Below are 20,000 nucleotides of genomic sequence, written 5' to 3'. Positions count from 1 at the left end.
GAAGTGCTATGGGAAGGATGTAATTCGAGTGACAGCATAAACATTCATGACGGCCCAAGACTAGGTGTAATACTCCTTTCAACTCTACCTTCGCCCAGAATGCTAGTCACGAAGAAGTGGTGTAGGAGAGCTGTGGGGCCGTAGCACTGTCTTATTCAGCCACTACAATGCGTGAATTAAGGTGCAAAAGAAGGAATATTTGAGCCAAGTGAGAGTGAATGGAGTATAGGATTGTTGGTATGGGATTTACGCATTGTTATCAGTATTTGGTGGAGACATTGGGTGACACGTGTTTGAGTTCGAGTTGGGGTGGGATGATGATGATGATGATGATGATGATTGATGATTGATGATGATGATGATTAGTAGTTTTAGTAGTAGAGGTAGCGGTAGTGTGGTGATGATGGTAGTAGTAGTAGTAGCGATATTGTGGTGGTGGTAGTAGTAGTAGTAGTAGTAGTAGCGGTAGTGTGGTGGTGGTGGTGGTGGTGGTAGTAGTAGTAGTAGTAGTAATAGTAGTAGTAGTAGTAGTAGCGATATTGTGTTGTTGGTGGTGGTAGTAGTAGTAGTAGTAATAATAATAATAATAATAATAATAATTATAATAATAATAATAATAATAATGGATAAGAATTCGAATCTTCCCAAAGAGTTAATTTTCTCACGATTTCACTTTGGGATGAGAATATAAATGTGGGGTAGATAGATGGATAGATAGATGGATGGATAGACAATGACGAATATGTACTGTAGATGGATGGGTGGATGGATAGATAGATATATAGACTGATAGATAACCATACTCCGTTCACTTTAACCATACTCTTTCATCTGACGGAACAGGGTGCATAAACGCGACGAACTTTAGATGTGATGCAGGAGTGAGTCTTCTTGGTTACTAGTCAAATCATCCTTCCAATCTAACTATACCTGACCATTAACTGAACTAAAGATTTTTTTTTAATGCTAACTTGGACGTAGCTCAGGGTAGAAGTCAGTACTACAGCTGTACATCTTTCCATAGCACTTCTTCGTGACTAGCAGCATTCTAATGTTAATCTGTTGTTACAGCTCGTGGCAGAAAAATATTTGGGTTCTCAATTTTCATAGCACTTCTTCGTGACTAGCATCATATTCTCGTATTAAAATATTGTTACAGCTCATGGTAGAGAAATAAAGAGTTCTAAATAGTTTCCATAGCACTTCTTCGTGACTAGCATTATATTCTGTTAATATATTGTTACAGCTCATGGCAGAAAAATACAAGAGTTCTAAATTTCCAGAGCACTTCTTCGTGACTAGCATCATATTCTAGTATTAAAATAGTGTTACAGCTCATGGTAGGAAAATAATAGAGTTCTAAATAATTTCCATAGCACTTCTTCGTGACTAGCATCATCTTGTAGTATTAATCTATTGTTACAGGGGAGACTTGAAAGAGAGGTGGTAATTTTCAGCCAAGTGAGAGGCAAAGGAGTGCAGGAGTTACTTGTTTTTATCGCTGTTTAAGGAGATAAGATACAGGCGTTATCAGTGGCCGTGCTCAGTTTAGCATAATGGGACTATACTGAGAGAGGGAGAGAGAGGGGGGGGGGAATGGGACTATGTAACAGTAAGAGAGAGGCAGGAGGGGGAATATGTAAGAGAGGGATAGAGAGAGAGAGAGGGGGGGGGAAATGGGACTATGTAACAGTAAGAGAAAGGGAGGAGGGGGAATATGTAAGAGAGAGAGAGGGGGGAGGAATATGTAAGAGAGGGGGAGATGTGACTATGTAACAGTAAGAGAGAGAGAGGGGGTGAGGGTGGAATATGTGAGAGAGAGAGAAAGAGAGAGAGAGAGAGAGAGAGAGAGAGAGAGAGGAATATGTAAGAGAGGGGGAGATGAGAATATGTAACAATAAGAGAGAGAGGGGGAGAGGGGGAATATGTAAGAGAGAGAGAGAGAGAGAGAGAGAGAGAGAGGAAGACAGGGAGCCAGCTGGAGAAGCGGAAGAGCAAGACAATAGCTGCAGGTCGCCCACCTCTCTCTCTCTCTCTCTCTCTCTCTCTCTGTATGTGTGTGTGTGTGTGTGTGTGTATCTGAAGTATCTATCTATCTATTGCCAGACGCCATAATCCCGTAAGGGGTGGCCATTTGACTTTGAGTTATTTGTTTTGCGGGGAGGGGCACCTTCCCTCCACCAACCCCCTTGTTGACACGTAGGGAGCACGTATGGTTTGGTTATATGGTTACCACCCAGCGCTGTAAATGGTTTCTTGGCTTACAGGAAACCATTTGGCTTGTCACTCAATGTAAAGTCACCTGTAAAGGAAGGAAGAGCAATAAGAAGTGACAGGAAAGATGGGAGAAATAGGAAGAGAGGAGGACAGGCACAGAAACAGAATGATAATGGCTAAGGAAGAGGTAGGCAGCACTACATCAAGTGAGTGGATGGTGGTCGACATCACCTACCACTGTATAAAGTGTGTGTGTATATATGTATATTTATCCATCTACACACACACACACACACACACACACACACAAAAACGGTGTACATCTTTTTCACTTCATTTTTCTATGTCTCTTCCATGTCCTTTTCATCGCTCCTTTCTAGTTTTTCTCCCCATCTTTCATTCCATGTCTCTGCTCTCCTCTCCTCTCCTCTCCCCTCCTCTCCTCTCCTCTCCTCTCCTCCCCTCCCCTCCCCTCCCCTCCCCTCCCCTCCCCTCCCCTCCCCTCCCCGCACTACTTTCCAGTTCCATATGTTTTTATTTTTTTCCTTCTTGTTTTTCTGTCGTTTTCTCCCTCCTTTCCCTCTCTCTTCTTTTCGTCTCTCTCCCCCCTCCTCTCCTCCTTCTCCTCCTCTCCTCCCCCTCTTCTACTCTTCTTCTCCCCCTCTTCTCCACCCCTCCCCCTTCCTCTATGCACTTCACTACCGACTCAGTGGACCTCACGGTCTCCCCTCCTCTCTTTCTCTCTCTCTCTCTCTCTCATTATGAATATTTTTTTCTGCGTATTATGTGCACGTGGAGTCGGGACTGTGTGTGTGTGTGTGTGTGTGTGTGTGTGTGTGTGTGTGTGTGTGTGTGTGTGTGTGGGTGTAATTATGACTAATTTTCTTTGTGCGTATTATGTGCACGTGGATTCGGGTCAGTGATTGTGTGTGTGTGTGTGTGTGTGTGTGTGTGTGTGTGTGTGTGTGTGTGTGTGTGTGTGTGTGTGTGATTAGGCTATGAGTCATTACCTCCGCCAAGGAGGTTATGTTTTACCTCGCGTGTGTTTGTTTGTTTGGTTGTCTGTGTATTTGTTACCAGGATTACTCAAAAAGTTATGAACGGATTTGGGTGAAATTTTGTTGAAGGGTGACCCATGGGCCAAAGAAGATATTAAATTTTCGCCAGGATCCGGATGCGGACTACCCGGCACAATATCTCCAACAGTTCTAAATGAATTTCAATGAGATTTTGTGGAAAGGTGGGCCGTGGACCAAGAAAAAAGTGATTAAATTTTGGAGCGGATCCGGATCTGGATTCGGATTATGTACACGTGGATTCGGGTAAGTGATTGTGTGTGTGTGTGTGTGTGTGTGTGTGTGTGTGTGTGTGTGTGTGTGTGTGTGTGTGTGTGTGTGTGTGTGTGTGTGTGTGTGTGTGTGTGTGTGTGTGTGTGTGTGTGTGTACACGCACGCGCATTCATCCATGCTCTCTTGTCTGCCAAAGCCTCCTCATTACTGGCCAATATGGATTTTAGATAGTTTATTGGTGGTGCGGGGAGAGAGAGAGAGAGAGAGAGAGAGAGAGGGGGGGAGGCAGGCTTCTTTGGCATAGTTTCCCCCATCGGCATTTGCCTTTAAAGAATACAGTACTGGATATCGCTTGAATTTCCACTTAATCGGTTTCAGTGATGATTTGGGTACCGTATGTAAAAAATTTGGTATGATTTTATTTAATTTTATTTTTGTAGAGGTGATGTGGATTATTATTGCTATTATTATTATTATTATTATTATTTTTATTAAGTGGTCCTATTCAGAAGTTGTATTTATAATTTTATAATTGATTTTTTTTTGGGGGGCTCATTTGTAGTTTGATCGGATTTTGATGTTGTCTGTCAATCTTACCCCGTTGCATTTGTCAACATAGAGAGAGAGAGAGAGAGAGAGAATGATCGCCTTGTATCATGACGTAGGCTCGGTCGCTATCCGTCCACGTGCTTTTGTTGACATTGGAGGGGGAGGCCACGTGGGTTTGTTGACATTTGTGGCGGATGACAACACGTGCACTTTTTGCTGTCAGTATATGTTGTTTGGTTTGCTGTAGTTCTTAAAGCTTAACTTGACCTATTTTTGCCCTTTTGCCTATTACTTCACGTAGCTCAGTGACAGAAAAAAGAGACTGCAATCTTTTCATAGCACTTAATCGTCGCAACTATCATACTCTGGTGGTAGTTATTCTGTTACAGCTCAGCGTTCGATTGGAAGAGATAGCAGTTTTGAGCCAGTTTAAGTAAGAGTATGAGGAAGTCATTATAAGTGAAGGTGTGTGAACAGTTTTAAGTGACACAGTATATGTTCAATGACTAAAGTTCATCTACAGTTCCAAGTCGTCTGCTTCACAGTTAGGGGATACCGTAGTAATTTAGTCAGGGACAAAAATTTGCCTGATATTCCACTTTACTTCATAATTAGGGTATCTCCGTCATTTTCATCCTCGACACATCATATCTGAGAGAATCATCCAGGTGTCTAGAGAGAAATACACTGCGCCACTCAGTGCATAGGAATATCAGCCAGTAGAGGAAAAGAACAAGTACAAGAGGTCAGATATTACACGAATTTTTGTCCCCAGTTAGTCATACAAGATCTACGGGCAGATAAACATACCTAAGTCTCTCTCAGCTTAGGATTATTAACCAGTAAAATGACAGTTAGGTAGAGAAACATACCAAGCTTCTCTCAGCATAGCAATATTAACCAGCAGCGGAAAGTGATAAGTAGAAGCAGCAGTGAAGTATTAGGTAGAGAATCTTATCAAGCCTTTCCCAGCTTAGGAATATTAGCCAGCCGAGGAAAGTGACAAGTATAAGAAGTGAAATATTAGGCAGAGAAACATACCAGCCCTCTCTCAGCTGAGCAGTGTTAGCCAGCAGTGGAAAGCGACAAGTATAAGAAGAGAAATCTTAGGCAGAGAAACATTCCAAGCCTCTCAGCTTAGCATTATCAGTCAGCAGAGTAGTTATAAGCAGACGTGGGAAGAGGTGAAATATTAGGTGAACTTTATGTCCCTGATTGTACGTTTTGTGATTTCGCTTCTTGAGAATTGGATTTCATTGTGTGTGTTTTTTTTTCTTATTTACCTTACATGTGCTTATTTTACGATTGTGAATAGATCCGCCTTCATTGCCTATATTTACTTTGAACATACTACGTGCATTACTCTTCTCGTGCCTTTAAGAAGCCACGTTTTCTTCTTATATTAAGGAAGCAGCGGGTCTTTCTACATTTAAGATTTTTTTCCCTTAAATTCAAGAATCCATTTGTATTTTGTTCATATTCAGGGAACCACGTGTCTGTGTTACATTACGATACAACACGCGTTTGTTTATTCGCGAAAGACCATTAACTTTTACCCTCTTGATATGTCATTCTTTGCATTCAGGAAATCTACTGCTTTGTTTACATCAGAAATCATGCATCCATTTAAGAAACCACGTGTTTTTGCCAGCAATTAAACCACGTGACTTTTGTTTACATTCAAGAACCCACGTGCGTGTGTTTACATTACGAAGCAACATGTGTTCGTCTATTCGCACAAGGCCACGAATTATTACCCGTGGTCGGCGCGGTAATCCGAATTATCCACACGATTATTCGGTCAGTGAGTGTGAATAACGTGGCAACACGATCCTCCCAAGATGTGTTGGTGTGATTATCGCTTTAAAGGTGAGAGAGAGAGAGAGAGAGAGAGAGAGAGAGGAGAGAATGTTTGTGTATTGTAATGTGAGATTACACACACACACACACACACACACACACACACACACACACACACACACACACACACAAAGAGAGAGAGAGAGAGAGAGAGAGAACCAACTTCCTGCTTCGATTAATAACTCGCTATTTATTACATAGCCTTCTTAATCACCACCAATACAACATTCACCTACCTTACTATATTATCTCTCTCTCTCTCTCTCTCTCTCTCTCTCTCTCTCTCTCTCTCTCTCTCTCTCCCTCTCCCTCCCTCCCTCCCTCCCTCCCTCCCTCCCTCCCTCCCCCTCCCTTTTCAGCCTATTTATCTGTCTAATTCTTTCTGTATGTGTCTATCTTGGCATTGTGATGGTGGGAGGGAAGGGAAGGGGTACGGAACATGAAGGGTGTATGAGGAGGGAAATGGAGAGTAGGGGAATGGAACAGAAGAAAACTGAAGGAGTCAGGAGGAGGTAGTTGACAGGAGGAGAGTTGGAGTGAGAGGGGAAGAGGAGGAGGTTGAAAAAAGGGAAGAGATGGGCGAGTGAAGGAAAGCGAAGGGTTAAGAGAGGGGGAGGGGAAGGAAGATAAATGGAGGGTTTAAGGGAGGAGAGGGGGAGAGGAGAAAAAAAGGAAGAGAGGAAAGGAAGGGAAGGGGAGTAGAGAATAGAGGGCAGAGTATGGAATTGACAGGAAAAAAGACGTTTGGTTCAGTCCTTTCCTTCATTTGTTGTGGGGGTAGTCCGTGGAAGAGAGAGAGAGAGAGAGAAACATAGTATAATAAGTTTGGTGAATGTTGTATTAGTGGCGATTGTGAACGCTGTGTTATAAATATAGTGAGTTATTAATCGAGGCAGGAAGTTGATTCTCTCTCTCTCTCTCTCTCTCTCTCTCTCTCTCTCGTGCATATAGCTTTGGTCAGGAACAGCGTGCAGCCAAACACTTACAAATGTGGTAATTAATTGGTTGTATTGGAAGGTTTGTAATGAGGTTGTTTATCGTCCATTATGTTTATCTGACGGAACTGGTAACTTGGAGCTTAAATACCAATACCAAGTCTTTATGAAACTGGGAGGTAGGAATGAGTTTCCCTGGTTGCATGTCAAATCAAAACACCAGGCTAACTAAATCCGGTCAGCAACCGAGCTAAAAGGGCGTGGGGATATTGGCAAATATGTAGTAGTTGTCGTAACTCTAGTATCACGTGAACGTAAACCCAGTTGATTGCAGCCTGATGTAGTCGTCTTGCAATCTACCATCGTTCTGTTTGGGGGGGAGGGAAGTGGAGTAGGTGAGGGGCGTCTGTATAACTGAGCAGTGGAGCCGTCCTGCTCTTTTAGTGTAACCACATGAAGGCGTCCCTTTCCAATACCGGTGCAGTGATTAAGAGCTGTAATTAACTGTGTGTGGTGGGGTGGGGTGAGGCGGGGCGGTGCCGGGTGGACGGGGGTAGGGTAAGAGGAGTGAAAGAGTAATGGAGGACTGCCGCTGTGAACGTAAAATTGATGAATGTGAGGAAGTGTGAGTGTTTGAGTTAGTGTGAAGGTTTACGATTTGGTAGTGTGAGTTGTTTGATTACTTATGATGTGAGTGTGAGGAAGTGTGAGAGTTTGAGATAGTGCAAGAGTTCAAGGTATGGTAGTGTGAGGTATTTTATAGCGTGGTGATGTGAGAGTGTGAGGAAGTAGCGAATAAGAGATTGAAGTAATGAAGCTTGACGGAATGGGAGAGTGAGGTGTACTGTATTCTGGTACTGGGGTGTAGTTTGTTTTGGTGAGTTGCTTGAGGTGGTTGTGAATTGCTTATGCGAGATAACATAGCTCTGTTCATGTTTACCTCCTGAACATGTGGTTTAACCTCGCATTCATCTACTGACCACGTGGTTTTGTTTACATTCAGTTGACCACGTGTTTTCCCTTAAATTCACCAGCTGGCTCCGTGGTTTAGTTTACATTCACCAGCTTAACGTATGGTGTTGTATATTTGTGTTTTGTTATACATTCACATGCTCAGCGTTTGGTTTGGTTAAAATTCACCAGCAGAATACGTGGGTTTTACATTCACAAGGTGAGCAGCTGATTGGCCACGTGCGTTTGTTTACATTTACAATCTGACTACCACGTGCTCTTGTTTACATACACCAGCTGACTGACCACGTGCTTTTGTTTACATGCACTAACTGATTGCCAATACGTGCTGCTGTTTACATCCACCAGCAGACTGACCACGTGCTTCTGTTTACATTCACCAGCTGATTGATTACGTGGTTCTATAGACATTTACCAGCTGATTGACCACGTGCTTCTGTAGACATTTACCAGCTGATTGACCACGTGCTTCTGTAGACATTTACCAGCTGATTGACCACGTGCATCTGTAGACATTTACTAGTTGATTGACTACGTGCTTCTATACCTGTAGACATGTACCAGCTGACTGACCACGTGCTTCTGTAGACATTAACCAGCTGATTGACCTAGTACTTTTGTAGACATTTCCCAGCTGACTGGCCACGTGCTTCTGTTTACATGTACCAAGTAATTAACCTTTTCCTTCTTGTTTTTTTCCAGACTGACTTGTGCGGGATAAAATGGCGGGTGTTCGTGTGGGACAATCCGGCCGGCGACATCGGTGGCGGCGGCGGTGGCGGAGGCGGCGGAGGGGGGTTGCCAGCTGACCCCCTGGAGGACCCCGTTTTGGTCTCCTACTCCAGGATGATCGCGGCTGATGTCCTCTGTGTCTGGCGGAGGACGTGGAGACCCCAGGACCCCTCAGGTAGGAGTCGTGGTGGTGGTAGTAGTAGTAGTAGTAGTAATAGTCCAGTTTGACGCTTTTAACACGAGATCTCCTCTACTCATTTCATCAACCTGGCCCAGGTATTCGTCCTTTAGCAGCTCTTTTCAAATCAGTGACAAACAAAATTATATTGTTATTCTCTTATTATAGCTAAGCATTCACGATGGAGATAGTTTTGGGGCCAGTTTAAAGGAAGAAGAATATAGACATTAACTTCTATATCACGCTAAATAATAATGCATGATGTGTGAATATAGCAAGTCTGTAATCTCTATCAGTATTTAATTTTTTGAGGTTTTATTATTATTATTATTATTATTATTATTAGATGTGGAGTTCTGTGTACAAACCTAAGAAAAAGCTCGTTGACAATTCTCTACTGGCGTTGTCAGAGGAAGTGTATTAGTGTATATATTTTTTCTTATTAATATATGCCAAGGAGCATTAGAAGGAAGGATACTGTCGCTTGAGGAGGAATGAAAAATATGGAAAGAGTATGAAGCAGAACAGAAGAGTATGAGGAAGAATGATACACTGTCTTTGGTGAGGAATGAGAATGGTATGAGACAATGCTGGTGAAGGATTGTTGGCGAACACACACACACACACACACACACACACACACACACACACACACACACACACACTCACTCTCTCTCTCTCTCTCTCTCTCTCTCTCTCTCTCTCTCTCTCTCTCTCTCTCTCTCTCTCTCTCTCCCTCTCTCCACCATTTGGCTGCCCTCGCTCCAACTCACCCCGTCTCCCTTATATCATCATTCCACCCCTTCTGACTCTGATTTCTCCCCGCAGGTCTACCCCACCACCACCACCACCACCACCACCCCTCCGCCTCCCCCCACCAGCACCCCCTCCACCACCACCACCACCGCCACTCGCTAAGACACTCCCCGAAGGAGCTATGGGTCTTCTGGTATGGTGACGACCCGGACCTCACCAACCTCCTCGCCCCTGAGTTGCTGAAGAGTGGTGAGTATACCCTGCTAAGCCAATAATTACTTGCCATTTTGTTTTTTGTTCTCTCTACAGGGTGGTTCATAGATAGCGCTTCTCTTCCATTTCGCTAAGTGATCATGGTGTACTGCGGGATTGGCTTAGTATTCCGTTATTTATTCATATCTTACTCCCGTTCTCACTTGAGCCCAACCCAGCAGACTGAGCCATTTTCGTAACACCATACAGCAGGTGAGTTTTTAGTAAAGCACTATTTAAGGACCACCTATTATATTCTACGACCCTCGGTATTGTCACGACCCCACCCTTACCAACGTCATGGCCCCCGAGTTGCCGAAGTGGTGAGTACTCCCTGCAAAGTCGAAATGTGGTCCCTCCCTCTCCCCCCCCCTCACTTTTCTTTTTCACTCGCTCGTTCGTGATGTAATTTTTTTGTTTTAGTGTGGTGATGCCGAAATTGTGTGTGTGTGTGTGTGTGTGTGTGTGTGTGTGTGTGTGTGTGTGTGTGTGTGTGTGTGTGAGAGAGAGAGAGAGAGAGAGAGAGAGAGAGAGAGAGAGAGAGAGCATTGAAAGACCTGTTAATCACTCTTAGCGTAAACACTATCATGCACCCACATCCCCCCCCTCTCTCTCTCTCTCTCTCTCTCTCACACACACACACACACACACACACACACACACACACACACACACACACACACACACACACACACACACACACACGCTTCCTGTCGCTCACACATGCATTGACTCACAGACGCACTCAATTTCACACCCTGCCACCCTCCTAAAACACACACACACACACACACACACACACACACACACACACACACACACACAGAGACGCACACACACACTCTCTCTCTCTCTCTCTCTCCAACCAGAACTGTCACAGCCAATACACTTCACCTTGACACACACACACACACACACACACACACACACACACACACACACACACACACACACACACACACGTCACATCCTGAGTTGTTTGCGGTGAACGGAAGCACTAACACAAAGGGTTTTTGAGATAAAGCAAATAGCAACATAGTCTCCGTATTTTCCAGTTTATTATGACCAGCCGCGAGAACGAAGCTGGTTTTGTTTTCATTTTGTTTGTCTGTCTGTCTTTCTGTGACCACGGCAACTTCGCAACCGCTCAAGATATCATCACAACATTTTGCAGGTGTGTAGTAGGGAAAAAGATTGATCACGAGTTCGAAATTGGTGAAAGTAGGTCAAGGTCTGTGTGTCTTCTACCACGATAACTTTGCAGCCGCTCAAGATATCCGTACGAAATTTTACAGGTGTGTAGTACGGATGAAAATGTACGAGTTCGGAATTGGTGAAGGTAGGTCAAGGTCAAGGTCATATTCCGAGCTGTGCTAGATATGTATCGGCCCGCGGCTGGTGTGATTCCACCCTTTAGTTCATCATTTTATTATTATTATTATTATTATTATTATTATTATTGCTACTACTACTACTACTACTACTACTACGGCCCAGAATATGGGTGGTGAAGGGGGAGTTGTATCAGAATAATAAGCACGTAATAATACATACAATAATATGAGGTGGGAATAAATCTTCTTGGTTATCAGTAAAAGCAAGCCTCTAGTCTGACTACACCTGGCCATCAACTGAGCAGGAAGGGATGTTGTGCAGGTGATAGGAAACTCATTATAATTGGGTGTGGCATAGGACATGTGAAACTTATGAAGTAAGGTGGGCGAAAATTGCCTTCTCTCTAGCCCGAATGCTGACTTTCTGGAAGAGATTAGCACGGAAATATGATGCTAGTCACGAAGAAGTGTTGTACGGGAAATCTAGTGTTAAACTGATGGGATTATAACTTAGCCTAATATTGCTTTGCTATCTGCCCAGCCTGAATGCAAAGGTGTAGAGAGTAACACTGGAATATGATGCTAGTCACGAAGAAGTGCTGTGGATGTAGAGCAGTATTTTTTTTTTATTGCTAAGCTACGTGATATAAGCTGCAAAAGGACGAAAATCTGAGCGAGGTTAAGGTAACAAGTATAGGATGAACTAATTATAGGTATAAAGGTGAGAAGGTGCGAAGCTGACAGGTGTGCCGCCCAATACCCTCACTTCAAAGAGCTGAGAGAGAGAGAGAGAGAGAGAGAGAGAGAGAGAGAGAGAGAGAGAGGTGGGGGGGAGGCAGGTTGATGTCCTCTGAGGTGGTGTGTTTGCTGCTACGTGCCTGGGTTTAGTGAAATGTGGATAGCCAAGTGCGCAGAGTTTCTCGCGTATTAGTCGTGGATTTGAGTGTGTGTGTGTGTGTGTGTGTGTGTGTGAGAGAGAGAGAGAGAGAGAGAGAGAGAGAGAGAGAGAGAGAAAGGTATGAAGAAAATTTAGATAATCATCATCATCATCATCACCACCACCACCACCACCACTCTTGAGCACACCAAGCAAAGTCGTGTGGCAGACGGAGTAGTGAAATATAAGGAGATAAATCATACTAAATGGGTTATCGGAGCGCCTGTGTTAATCTGTTAGCCAATTACCCTGTTCGGTCCCTCATGTTGTCCATAGAGCACCATTTAGAGAGAGAGAGAGAGAGAGAGGGAGGGAGGGAGGGAATGTAGGAAAGAAGCAAGGAATGAGGAGGGGGAAAGGAAGATATATGGAACTGGAAGAAAAGGCGAGAAAGAAAAGCGAGTGGGAGATAAAAAAAAGGTGAGGGAGGGAGGGAAAAAGATGGAAGGAAGAGAGAGAGTGGGCGGAGGGATGGAGGGAGGGGGAGAGGACAGAGATAGAGGTAAGAGAGAGACAGAGGGGAGGGGCGGAGGGAGAGAAAGAGACCCGTGGAAGAGCAGGCAGCGTGTGCGTGTGTGTATGTGTGTGTGTGTGAGGTGCAGCGGATCAATACCGAAGAGAGAGAGAGAGAGATTCTGTGCCTACTGTTCCTACACACAATTTAAACACCCCGTCAGACAGTTAAATCCCACTTACTCGAGAGAGAGAGAGAGAGAGAGAGGGGGGGGGGGAGGGAGTGGAGGTATAGGTAACAGTCCCTGTGAACTAATACAAAAGAACAACAGTATTCGAACTCTGAGAGGAAGTACTTATTGAATCATTTCTGTTTTAGCCCCGGGTTTATCTAAGAACGTGAACCCTGTGGACTGCAGGCTTAAGCTGCCATCCTTCTGCACCCCACCATCCACCTTTCAGGGGATGGAGAAGGAGTTGAGGGTAGTTTGTGTAGCCAGGCAGTTGGGCCGCATACTCATCTCAGTGCCACCACGTGTAGTCCTTCTCTGGCATCATATGAAAATCGAAATCAACAGAACCAAGAGTCTATAGTTTTTTCACCTCAACTTGGCCTAGATTTTGCCCCTTTTGCAGCTCATATCTTGTCGCTCAGTGGCAGAAAAGCAAATTGTTCCTCCCCTACATCCTTTCCATGCGAGTCGCGGGTGTAAAAGGTATTATTTAAGGGGAAAATGTGCAAGCTTAATCGCTAAGGAAGGTGTGCTACGACGCCTTGCCTGGGGCCTGATACGCACCTGGAGATAACGAAGGTATACCGATAAGAGTTGTTGGAGAGTAACCCGCCGCTAGCCACCCCCCCTGCAGGACCCTACCGTGCAGTTCACCGGTGTTCCCTTGACGTGGACAAAGAGGGTCAAGGTAGTGTGGAGGTTTGGTTCCTGGATGGACGGCGCATTCTCGTCTCCATCCATTTACTAGGAGTACCATAGTAGACTGCACATCACCTCGCTATCTGGTATTGTAGAGCCGCCTAAAGTGGGTAGAAGAGAAATATAAAGTGACAGGAAGGATGAGGAAGTAGAAGGAGCGGAGGGAAGGCAAGATTAAAAAAGAAGTATAAGGCGAAGGAACAAGTAAGCAGCGCTACATCAGGTGAGTGGATAATGGTCGCCACCACCTGCCATCACTGATCAGAGTATTCAGTATTAATTAGGTGTGGTTAAGTAGCATGGAAGAGAATGTTTAAAGAGGAATATATCAACTAAATCGCTAAGAGGACAGGGCCACGGGATCATTTATTGGACTTAAAAGGCACTTAATTGATAAAGAAGATATGCTGATAAAGAGTATTGAGTAGTAATTGGTGTTGGGCAGGTGATAAACGGATAACTGATAAGGGAGGTCAGATACGGTGATTAAATGTGCAGGTACCATGACAGGCTAGATTAGTCCATGTTTATTATTATTATTATTTATTATTATTATTATTGTTGTATCATTTCATCATTTTTTTCTGCCCATGGACCCAACCTACGCACATGCTGGGCTGGGGAAGGTGTGGCTGATGATGATGATTATGATAATAGTAGTATTAATAGTAGTAGCAGGTAGTAGTAGTAGTAGTTGTGATGGTGGTGGTGTAAGTAGTTTGTGATAGTGGTGATAATGAAATCGGGTTATAAGGTTACACACAAAGTAGGTCACGAGGTAGAATAGCTCTCTCTCTCTCTCTCTCTCTCTCTCTCGTCGTCTTTCCTCCTCTTCTTCCCCTCCTTTCCCCCTCTTTCTCACCCCTTACCACCTTTTCCTACTTTTTCCTTCCTCCTCATCCTTGTCTCCTCTTTTCCCTCCTCTTTACAGTCTTTTTTTTTTTTCTCTCTCTCCTTTCCCCTCCCCCCCCCCCTCATTTTGCTCTTTATCGTTTTTCGTCTCTTTTCTCCTCCTTTCCTCTTCTTTCTTCCGTTTTCCCCCTCTTTATCTCTTTCCTCTTTGTTATTCTCCTTTCATTTCATCCTTCACCTTCATCCTTTGCCTTTCCTCTTCATATTTTTCCTCCCTCATTCCATTCTTCCCTCCTCTTACCTCTTCTCCCTCTCCTTCCATCCTTTCATCTCCCTCTTCCTTTCCTTCTTCCTCTTCCTTCCCTCCCTCCCTCTTACTCTCCTCAACACTTCACCCAGTCTTCCATTCTTTCATCCCTCCTCCCTTCCCTTCCTCCCTCACCCCCTTCCTCCCCCACTCCCTTCCTCCCTCTCCCCCTTCCTCGCGTCTTCTATCCTTTCATCCCTCCTTCCTTCCACCTTATCCCCCCAGCCCCCTACCTCCTCTCTTAGGACTCGCGTCACCCGGGCGAACTAGGTGGGTGTTGCGTAACTCGTTAGTGACGCAGTGAGGTGGTGGTGGTGGTAGGGATTGTGGTGGTAGTAGTAGTGGTGGTGGTGGAGGTAGGGATTGTGGTGGTAGTAGTAGTAGAAGAAGAGTGTTAATGGTGGTGGAGGTACGGATTGTTGTAGTAGTAGTAGTAGTGGTGGTGGTGGAGGTGGTGGTGGTGATAGGGATTGTGGTAGTAGTAGTACCAGTAGTAGAGGAGTGGTGGTGGTGGTGGTGGTGGAGGTAGGGATTCTGGTAGCAGTAGTAGTTGTGGTGGTGGTGATGGTAGTGGTAGGGATAGTAGTAGTAGGTGGTAATAATAGGAGTGTTGGTGGTGGTGTGTGTTTTTTTTTAAGGTAGTAGAAGTGATGGCGGTAGTAGTGGTAGTTTGCAGTACTGGTAGTAGTAGTAGAGTAGTAGTAGTAGTCGTGCTGGTGGTGTTAGTGGGCATGTAACACTTCTTCGTACTAGTAAACAATATATTTCACATAGTACTGCATAGGGTATTATTATAACCGATGGGATTCTTCACTAAACAAGTAACCTTCGTTGTCGCATGGTGTATAAGATGGTCCATGTATAACGTTCCCCATACACTTCGCCAGGGAATTTCTCGTGTGTTGCATGGACGGCCCACTATATTATCAGTGTCTGCGTCAGGGAATTTCTCGTGTGTTGCAGGGACGGCCCACTATATTATCAGTGTCTGCGTCAGGGAATTTCTCGTGTGTTGCATGGACGGCCCACTATATTATCAGCGTCTGCGTCAGGGAATTTCTCGTGTGTTGCAGGGACGGCCCACTATATTATCAGTGTCTGCGTCAGGGAATTTCTCGTGTGTTGCATGGACGGCCCACTATATTATCAGTGTCTGCGTCAGGGAATTTCTCGTGTGTTGCAGGGACGGCCCACCCTTTGGTTATTAATGTCCACCTTGCGTCATTTATTCATTTGCTACTCCCTCTGACACACCCACACCAGCAGACTGGGCCGTCCCCGTAACACAAAAGGTGCCACCAGCCGTTGTGTATATTGTCGTCCCTTTGCAGCTTATATCCTGTAGCTCAAGTGGTAGGGTAACAAAATTTACGGCTATAAATCCTTTCCACGGCGATTCTTCGTGACTAGCACTACATTCTACTGTTAATATCTTCCTACAGCTCAGCATTCGAGATGGAGGGATGGCAGATTGACACCTCTAGTCTGTTCATTTTACGTAAGCGGAGAGTTACCTTCTTTTGCAGCTTGATTTCCCGTAGATAATTGATCGAATGATATTGTTACGGCACATAGTAGCACCGTATTCTAGTGTTAATTTCTCTCTCTCTCTCTCTCTCTCTCTCTCTCTCTCTCTCTATTTAAGATGGAAAGACGGCAGTTTTATACACCTTAACTCTTTTCACACTAACTTGGTCTAAAATTGCCATCTCTCCACATTGACAGCTGAGTTGTAACAATGGATTAACTCTAGAATATGATGCTAGTCACAAAGAAGCGCATCATCTTCTGCCAGTGGACGAAAATCTGGACCAGGTTAAGTTGAACAGAGTATAGTTAAAGTGGAGAGTACAAAGAATCAGCGTCTTTATCTGTCACTCTGTATTATAATCTCATATTAACTTGATCTAACATTGCTCTCTCTCTCTCTCTCTCTCTCTCTCTCATTAATAGTATTCTCCTTTCTGTTCACGTTAACTAGGCGAGAAATTGCCGCCTCCGTTTTAAATAGTGATCTCTAACGGTATAGTAACACTAGAATTTGGTGCTAGTCACGAAGAAGTGGTGTGGGGAGGATGTGGACCCGTAACATTGTCATATTCTGCCACTGAGCAACGGGAAATGGACGAAGTAGTAGTAGTAGTAATAGTAGTAGTAATTGGAACACGAGGCTTATGTGAATGTAAACCCGGTAGACTGCAGGCCGAAGTGACCCTTCTTCCGCATCCATCTTCTTTTCGAGGGATAGGTGGGGAATTGAGGGTCGTTTTTATAATTGGGCAGCTACAGTATCCCCTATAATTGGGTCCACCACTTGAAGGCTCCCCTCTAGCACCTGTTACAAAGATTTACACAGATTTACAATAGGTTGGAGTAAGGGATTGGCGCTATCCCTTTTTTATTGTAAGCAGCTTCGTAACTCCACTGACAGAGGAGAGAAACAAAGCTTGGATTACAGACTTGCATATTTTGTATCCTGAAAGAGTACAAGGAACACACACACACACACACACACACACACACACACACACACACACACACACACACACACACACACACACAGGTCATTGATTCACATTCCCAGATGTAAACAAAGATCAGTTGATTATGAATGAGCCGCCATGGTGGATTTGTTTACGTTTGACCCCGACCACGTGGCCATCAGCTGATTTGTGAAAGGGCAGAGCAGGAGTAGTGGCGGGGAATTTCTCTCTCTCTCTCTCTCTCTCTCTCTCTCTCTCTCTCTCTCTCTCTCAATTCTGAGTTGTTTGAATTATTGTTAGGTCATATTTAATTCTGTGTGTGTGTGTGTGTGTACCTGCTGGAGTTAATTAGCTCAGTGTTGGGGTAGGCCAGGTGAGGATTGGATTAGATGGGAGACGGAATTCCTATTGCCCTCATGAGGAGAGAGAGAGAGAGAGAGAGAGAGAGAGAGAGAGAGAGAGAGAGAGAGAGAGAGAGACCAAAATGTGTTATTAATGGCGTAGTGATCTTTTAATCGCCTTTAGAATGTGTGTGTGTGTGTGTGTGTGTGTGTGTGTGTGTGTGTGTGTGTGTGTGTGTGTGTGTGTGTGTGTGTGTGTGAGAGAGAGAGAGAGAGAGAGAGAGAGAGAGAGAGAGAGAGAGAGAGACTAAAATGTGTTATTACTGTTGATTCATCCATCAAAATACACAAGTGTAAGTTTTATTCATCTGAATTTATCGAATTTGTGATGCCTTATACATAAATAGCTTCCGTTTCACATCGCAAGTTGGGGAAACGTGGCACCATTGCCCACAGGTGCTGGCCACACCCCCGCCGCAAACAGGCGGGAATCCGACTATAGTGGCGTAGTGATCTTTTAATCGCCTTTAGAATTACTTGAGAGAGAGAGAGAGAGAGAGAGAGAGAGAGAGAGAGAGAGAGAGAGGATATCTAAGTGTCTTATTAATTGCTTAGTGATGATTTAATTGCCCATCAGAATTAGTACTTACGAGGGGGGAAGGAGTGTTTATTGTAGAATTTAATGATGTAGGTATAATTCAGTCTTCTCTTGAGTTACTGAGAGAGAGAGAGAGAGAGAGAGAGAGAGAGAGAGAGAGAGAGAGAGAGATTTAAGAATGACCTAGCAATAATTCAGACAACTCAGAATTATTTAGAGAGAGAGAGAGAGAGAGAGAGAGGGAGAGAGAGAGAATTTAAGAATGACCTAGCAATAATTCAGACAACGCAAAATTATTGAGAGAGAGAGAGAGAGAATTTAAGAATGACCCAGCAATAATTCAGACCGCAAAATTATTGAGAGAGAGAGAGAGAGAGAGAGAATTTAAGAATGACTTAGCAATAATTTAGACAACGCAAAATTGGTGAGTGAGAGAGAGAGAGAGAGAGAGAGAGAGGGAGAGAATGTTGAAAACTGATTTGTATTTTTTATTTTTATTTTTTTTGCTTCCTAATCCCAGACGATAAAAAAAAAAAAAACTTTTGGAACTAGAGTACTTAAATTTTGCCTCAATTAACCTTTTTGTTATATATAATTTTTGTCCCTGGGTCTGTGCTGTGCTGAATAAAATCGCCTGTTAGTAGTGGATTTATTTAGGGGATTTTATTCAGTTTAGGAGAGGCTGTTCCAACTGGAGGGGTTAGTTAGCTACAGCCTTCCGTAATCCTTTATTATGTTTTATTTTATTTTGAAGTTACTTGGACTCGTGTGTTGAGTACAATCGTGTAGCAGTGGACGTATTTTGCCTTATTCTTGCCATCCCGGACGATTTGTATTCAGCTTAGGACTAACTTGTGCTGGAAGGGTTAAGGATCACTCTATAATTTTCTATGGGCTTTCGAAAACTAAGTAGAATCATGTGATAACTAGAAGAATGGAATAAAAAAGGCCGCAGTATTGTAAAAAAGAAAAGAGAAAAAGAAACGTTGAGACGCGACAGAACGTTTCCAAATGTAAACAAACGCACGTGCTCGGGCTGGACGGGAGGAGTGTCGCCAGTAAATCGGGTCTTGGTAAATGTCCCCCTGTGATATATATATATATTTTTTATCTGACGGAACTGGGCCACTCCCGCAACACGTAGTGATTGGTGGCTGCGCTCTCTTAATGTGATTGAAATTGTTTGGTAGCATCGTTTAAAAAAAAGAAAGAATAAAAGCTTGTTGAGACCCGAACGATTCAGTGTAAACAAACCCACGTGCTTGGACGGGACGGCAGGAGTGTCGCCAGAAAATCGGATCTTGGTGAATATTTCCCCGTAGGTCATAGTCAATTTGCTTTCATCAAATGGAACTGGGCAACTCACACTTACGCTTTCTTAAACTATGTGCAGTCGTCTGGTAGCATTATTGAGAGAGAGAGAGAGAGAGAGAGAGAGAGAGAGAGAGAACGTGGCACAATGTAAACAAACCCACGTGCTTGGACGGAACGGCAAGAATATCGCCATAAATTCGGGTTTTGGTTAATGTCTCCCTTTAGATCATCGTCTATGTGTTTTCATCAGACGGAACTGAGCTACTCCCACACCCTGAAGAGTGACAGGTGGTTGCTTGAAATTCGTTGAGGCTTAGTTATGAGGTACGAATGCGTCTCCTTGGTTACTATGTTCCTCACTTTGAGGCGTAAAATTATCCCCTCTTGGATGATGAGCAGTAACGAGAGAATAGCACAACAATCTCGTGCTAGTCAAGAAGAAGTGCTATGGAAATAATGGTTAGTCTTAGTATTGTCTTTTTCTGTCTCTGAATTCTGTGTAATATGCTGCAGAAAGAAAATTTGCACCTATAATCCTGTTTACCTTAACTTAGCCCAGATTTACGTCTTTTTTTGCAGCTTGTTCTAAGTAACTCATTCATTTCATTCATTCAGCATCTAATCCTGTGCTGCCTCATGAGAAGTGTAGGAGCCCGGGGCTAGGCAAGTTGTCCTGACATTTAAGATGAGTGACCAGCCTCACTTATCC

The 20,000-nt window shown here is 44.0% G+C and overlaps 1 protein-coding gene across 1 annotated transcript in view; it reads left to right on the top strand.

Annotated features, from left to right (window-relative positions):
* skd (mediator complex subunit skuld) overlaps positions 1-20,000 on the top strand; it is a 105,932-nt gene that overhangs the window by 36,238 nt on the left and 49,694 nt on the right. The window contains exons 2-3 of the mRNA XM_080266218.1: positions 8,525-8,741; positions 9,561-9,737. Of these exons, the coding sequence (XP_080122344.1) occupies positions 8,525-8,741; positions 9,561-9,737 (394 nt within the window). The remainder of the gene's footprint in view (positions 1-8,524; positions 8,742-9,560; positions 9,738-20,000) is intronic.

Source organism: Coenobita brevimanus, chromosome 19 (genome assembly GCF_032717465.1).
Source record: "Coenobita brevimanus isolate Jiangsu-jjx chromosome 19, ASM3271746v2, whole genome shotgun sequence".
Lineage (NCBI taxonomy): Eukaryota > Metazoa > Arthropoda > Malacostraca > Decapoda > Coenobitidae > Coenobita > Coenobita brevimanus.
Note: the sequence above shows the minus strand (reverse complement) of the source record. Positions and strands in the feature narration are given on the sequence as shown.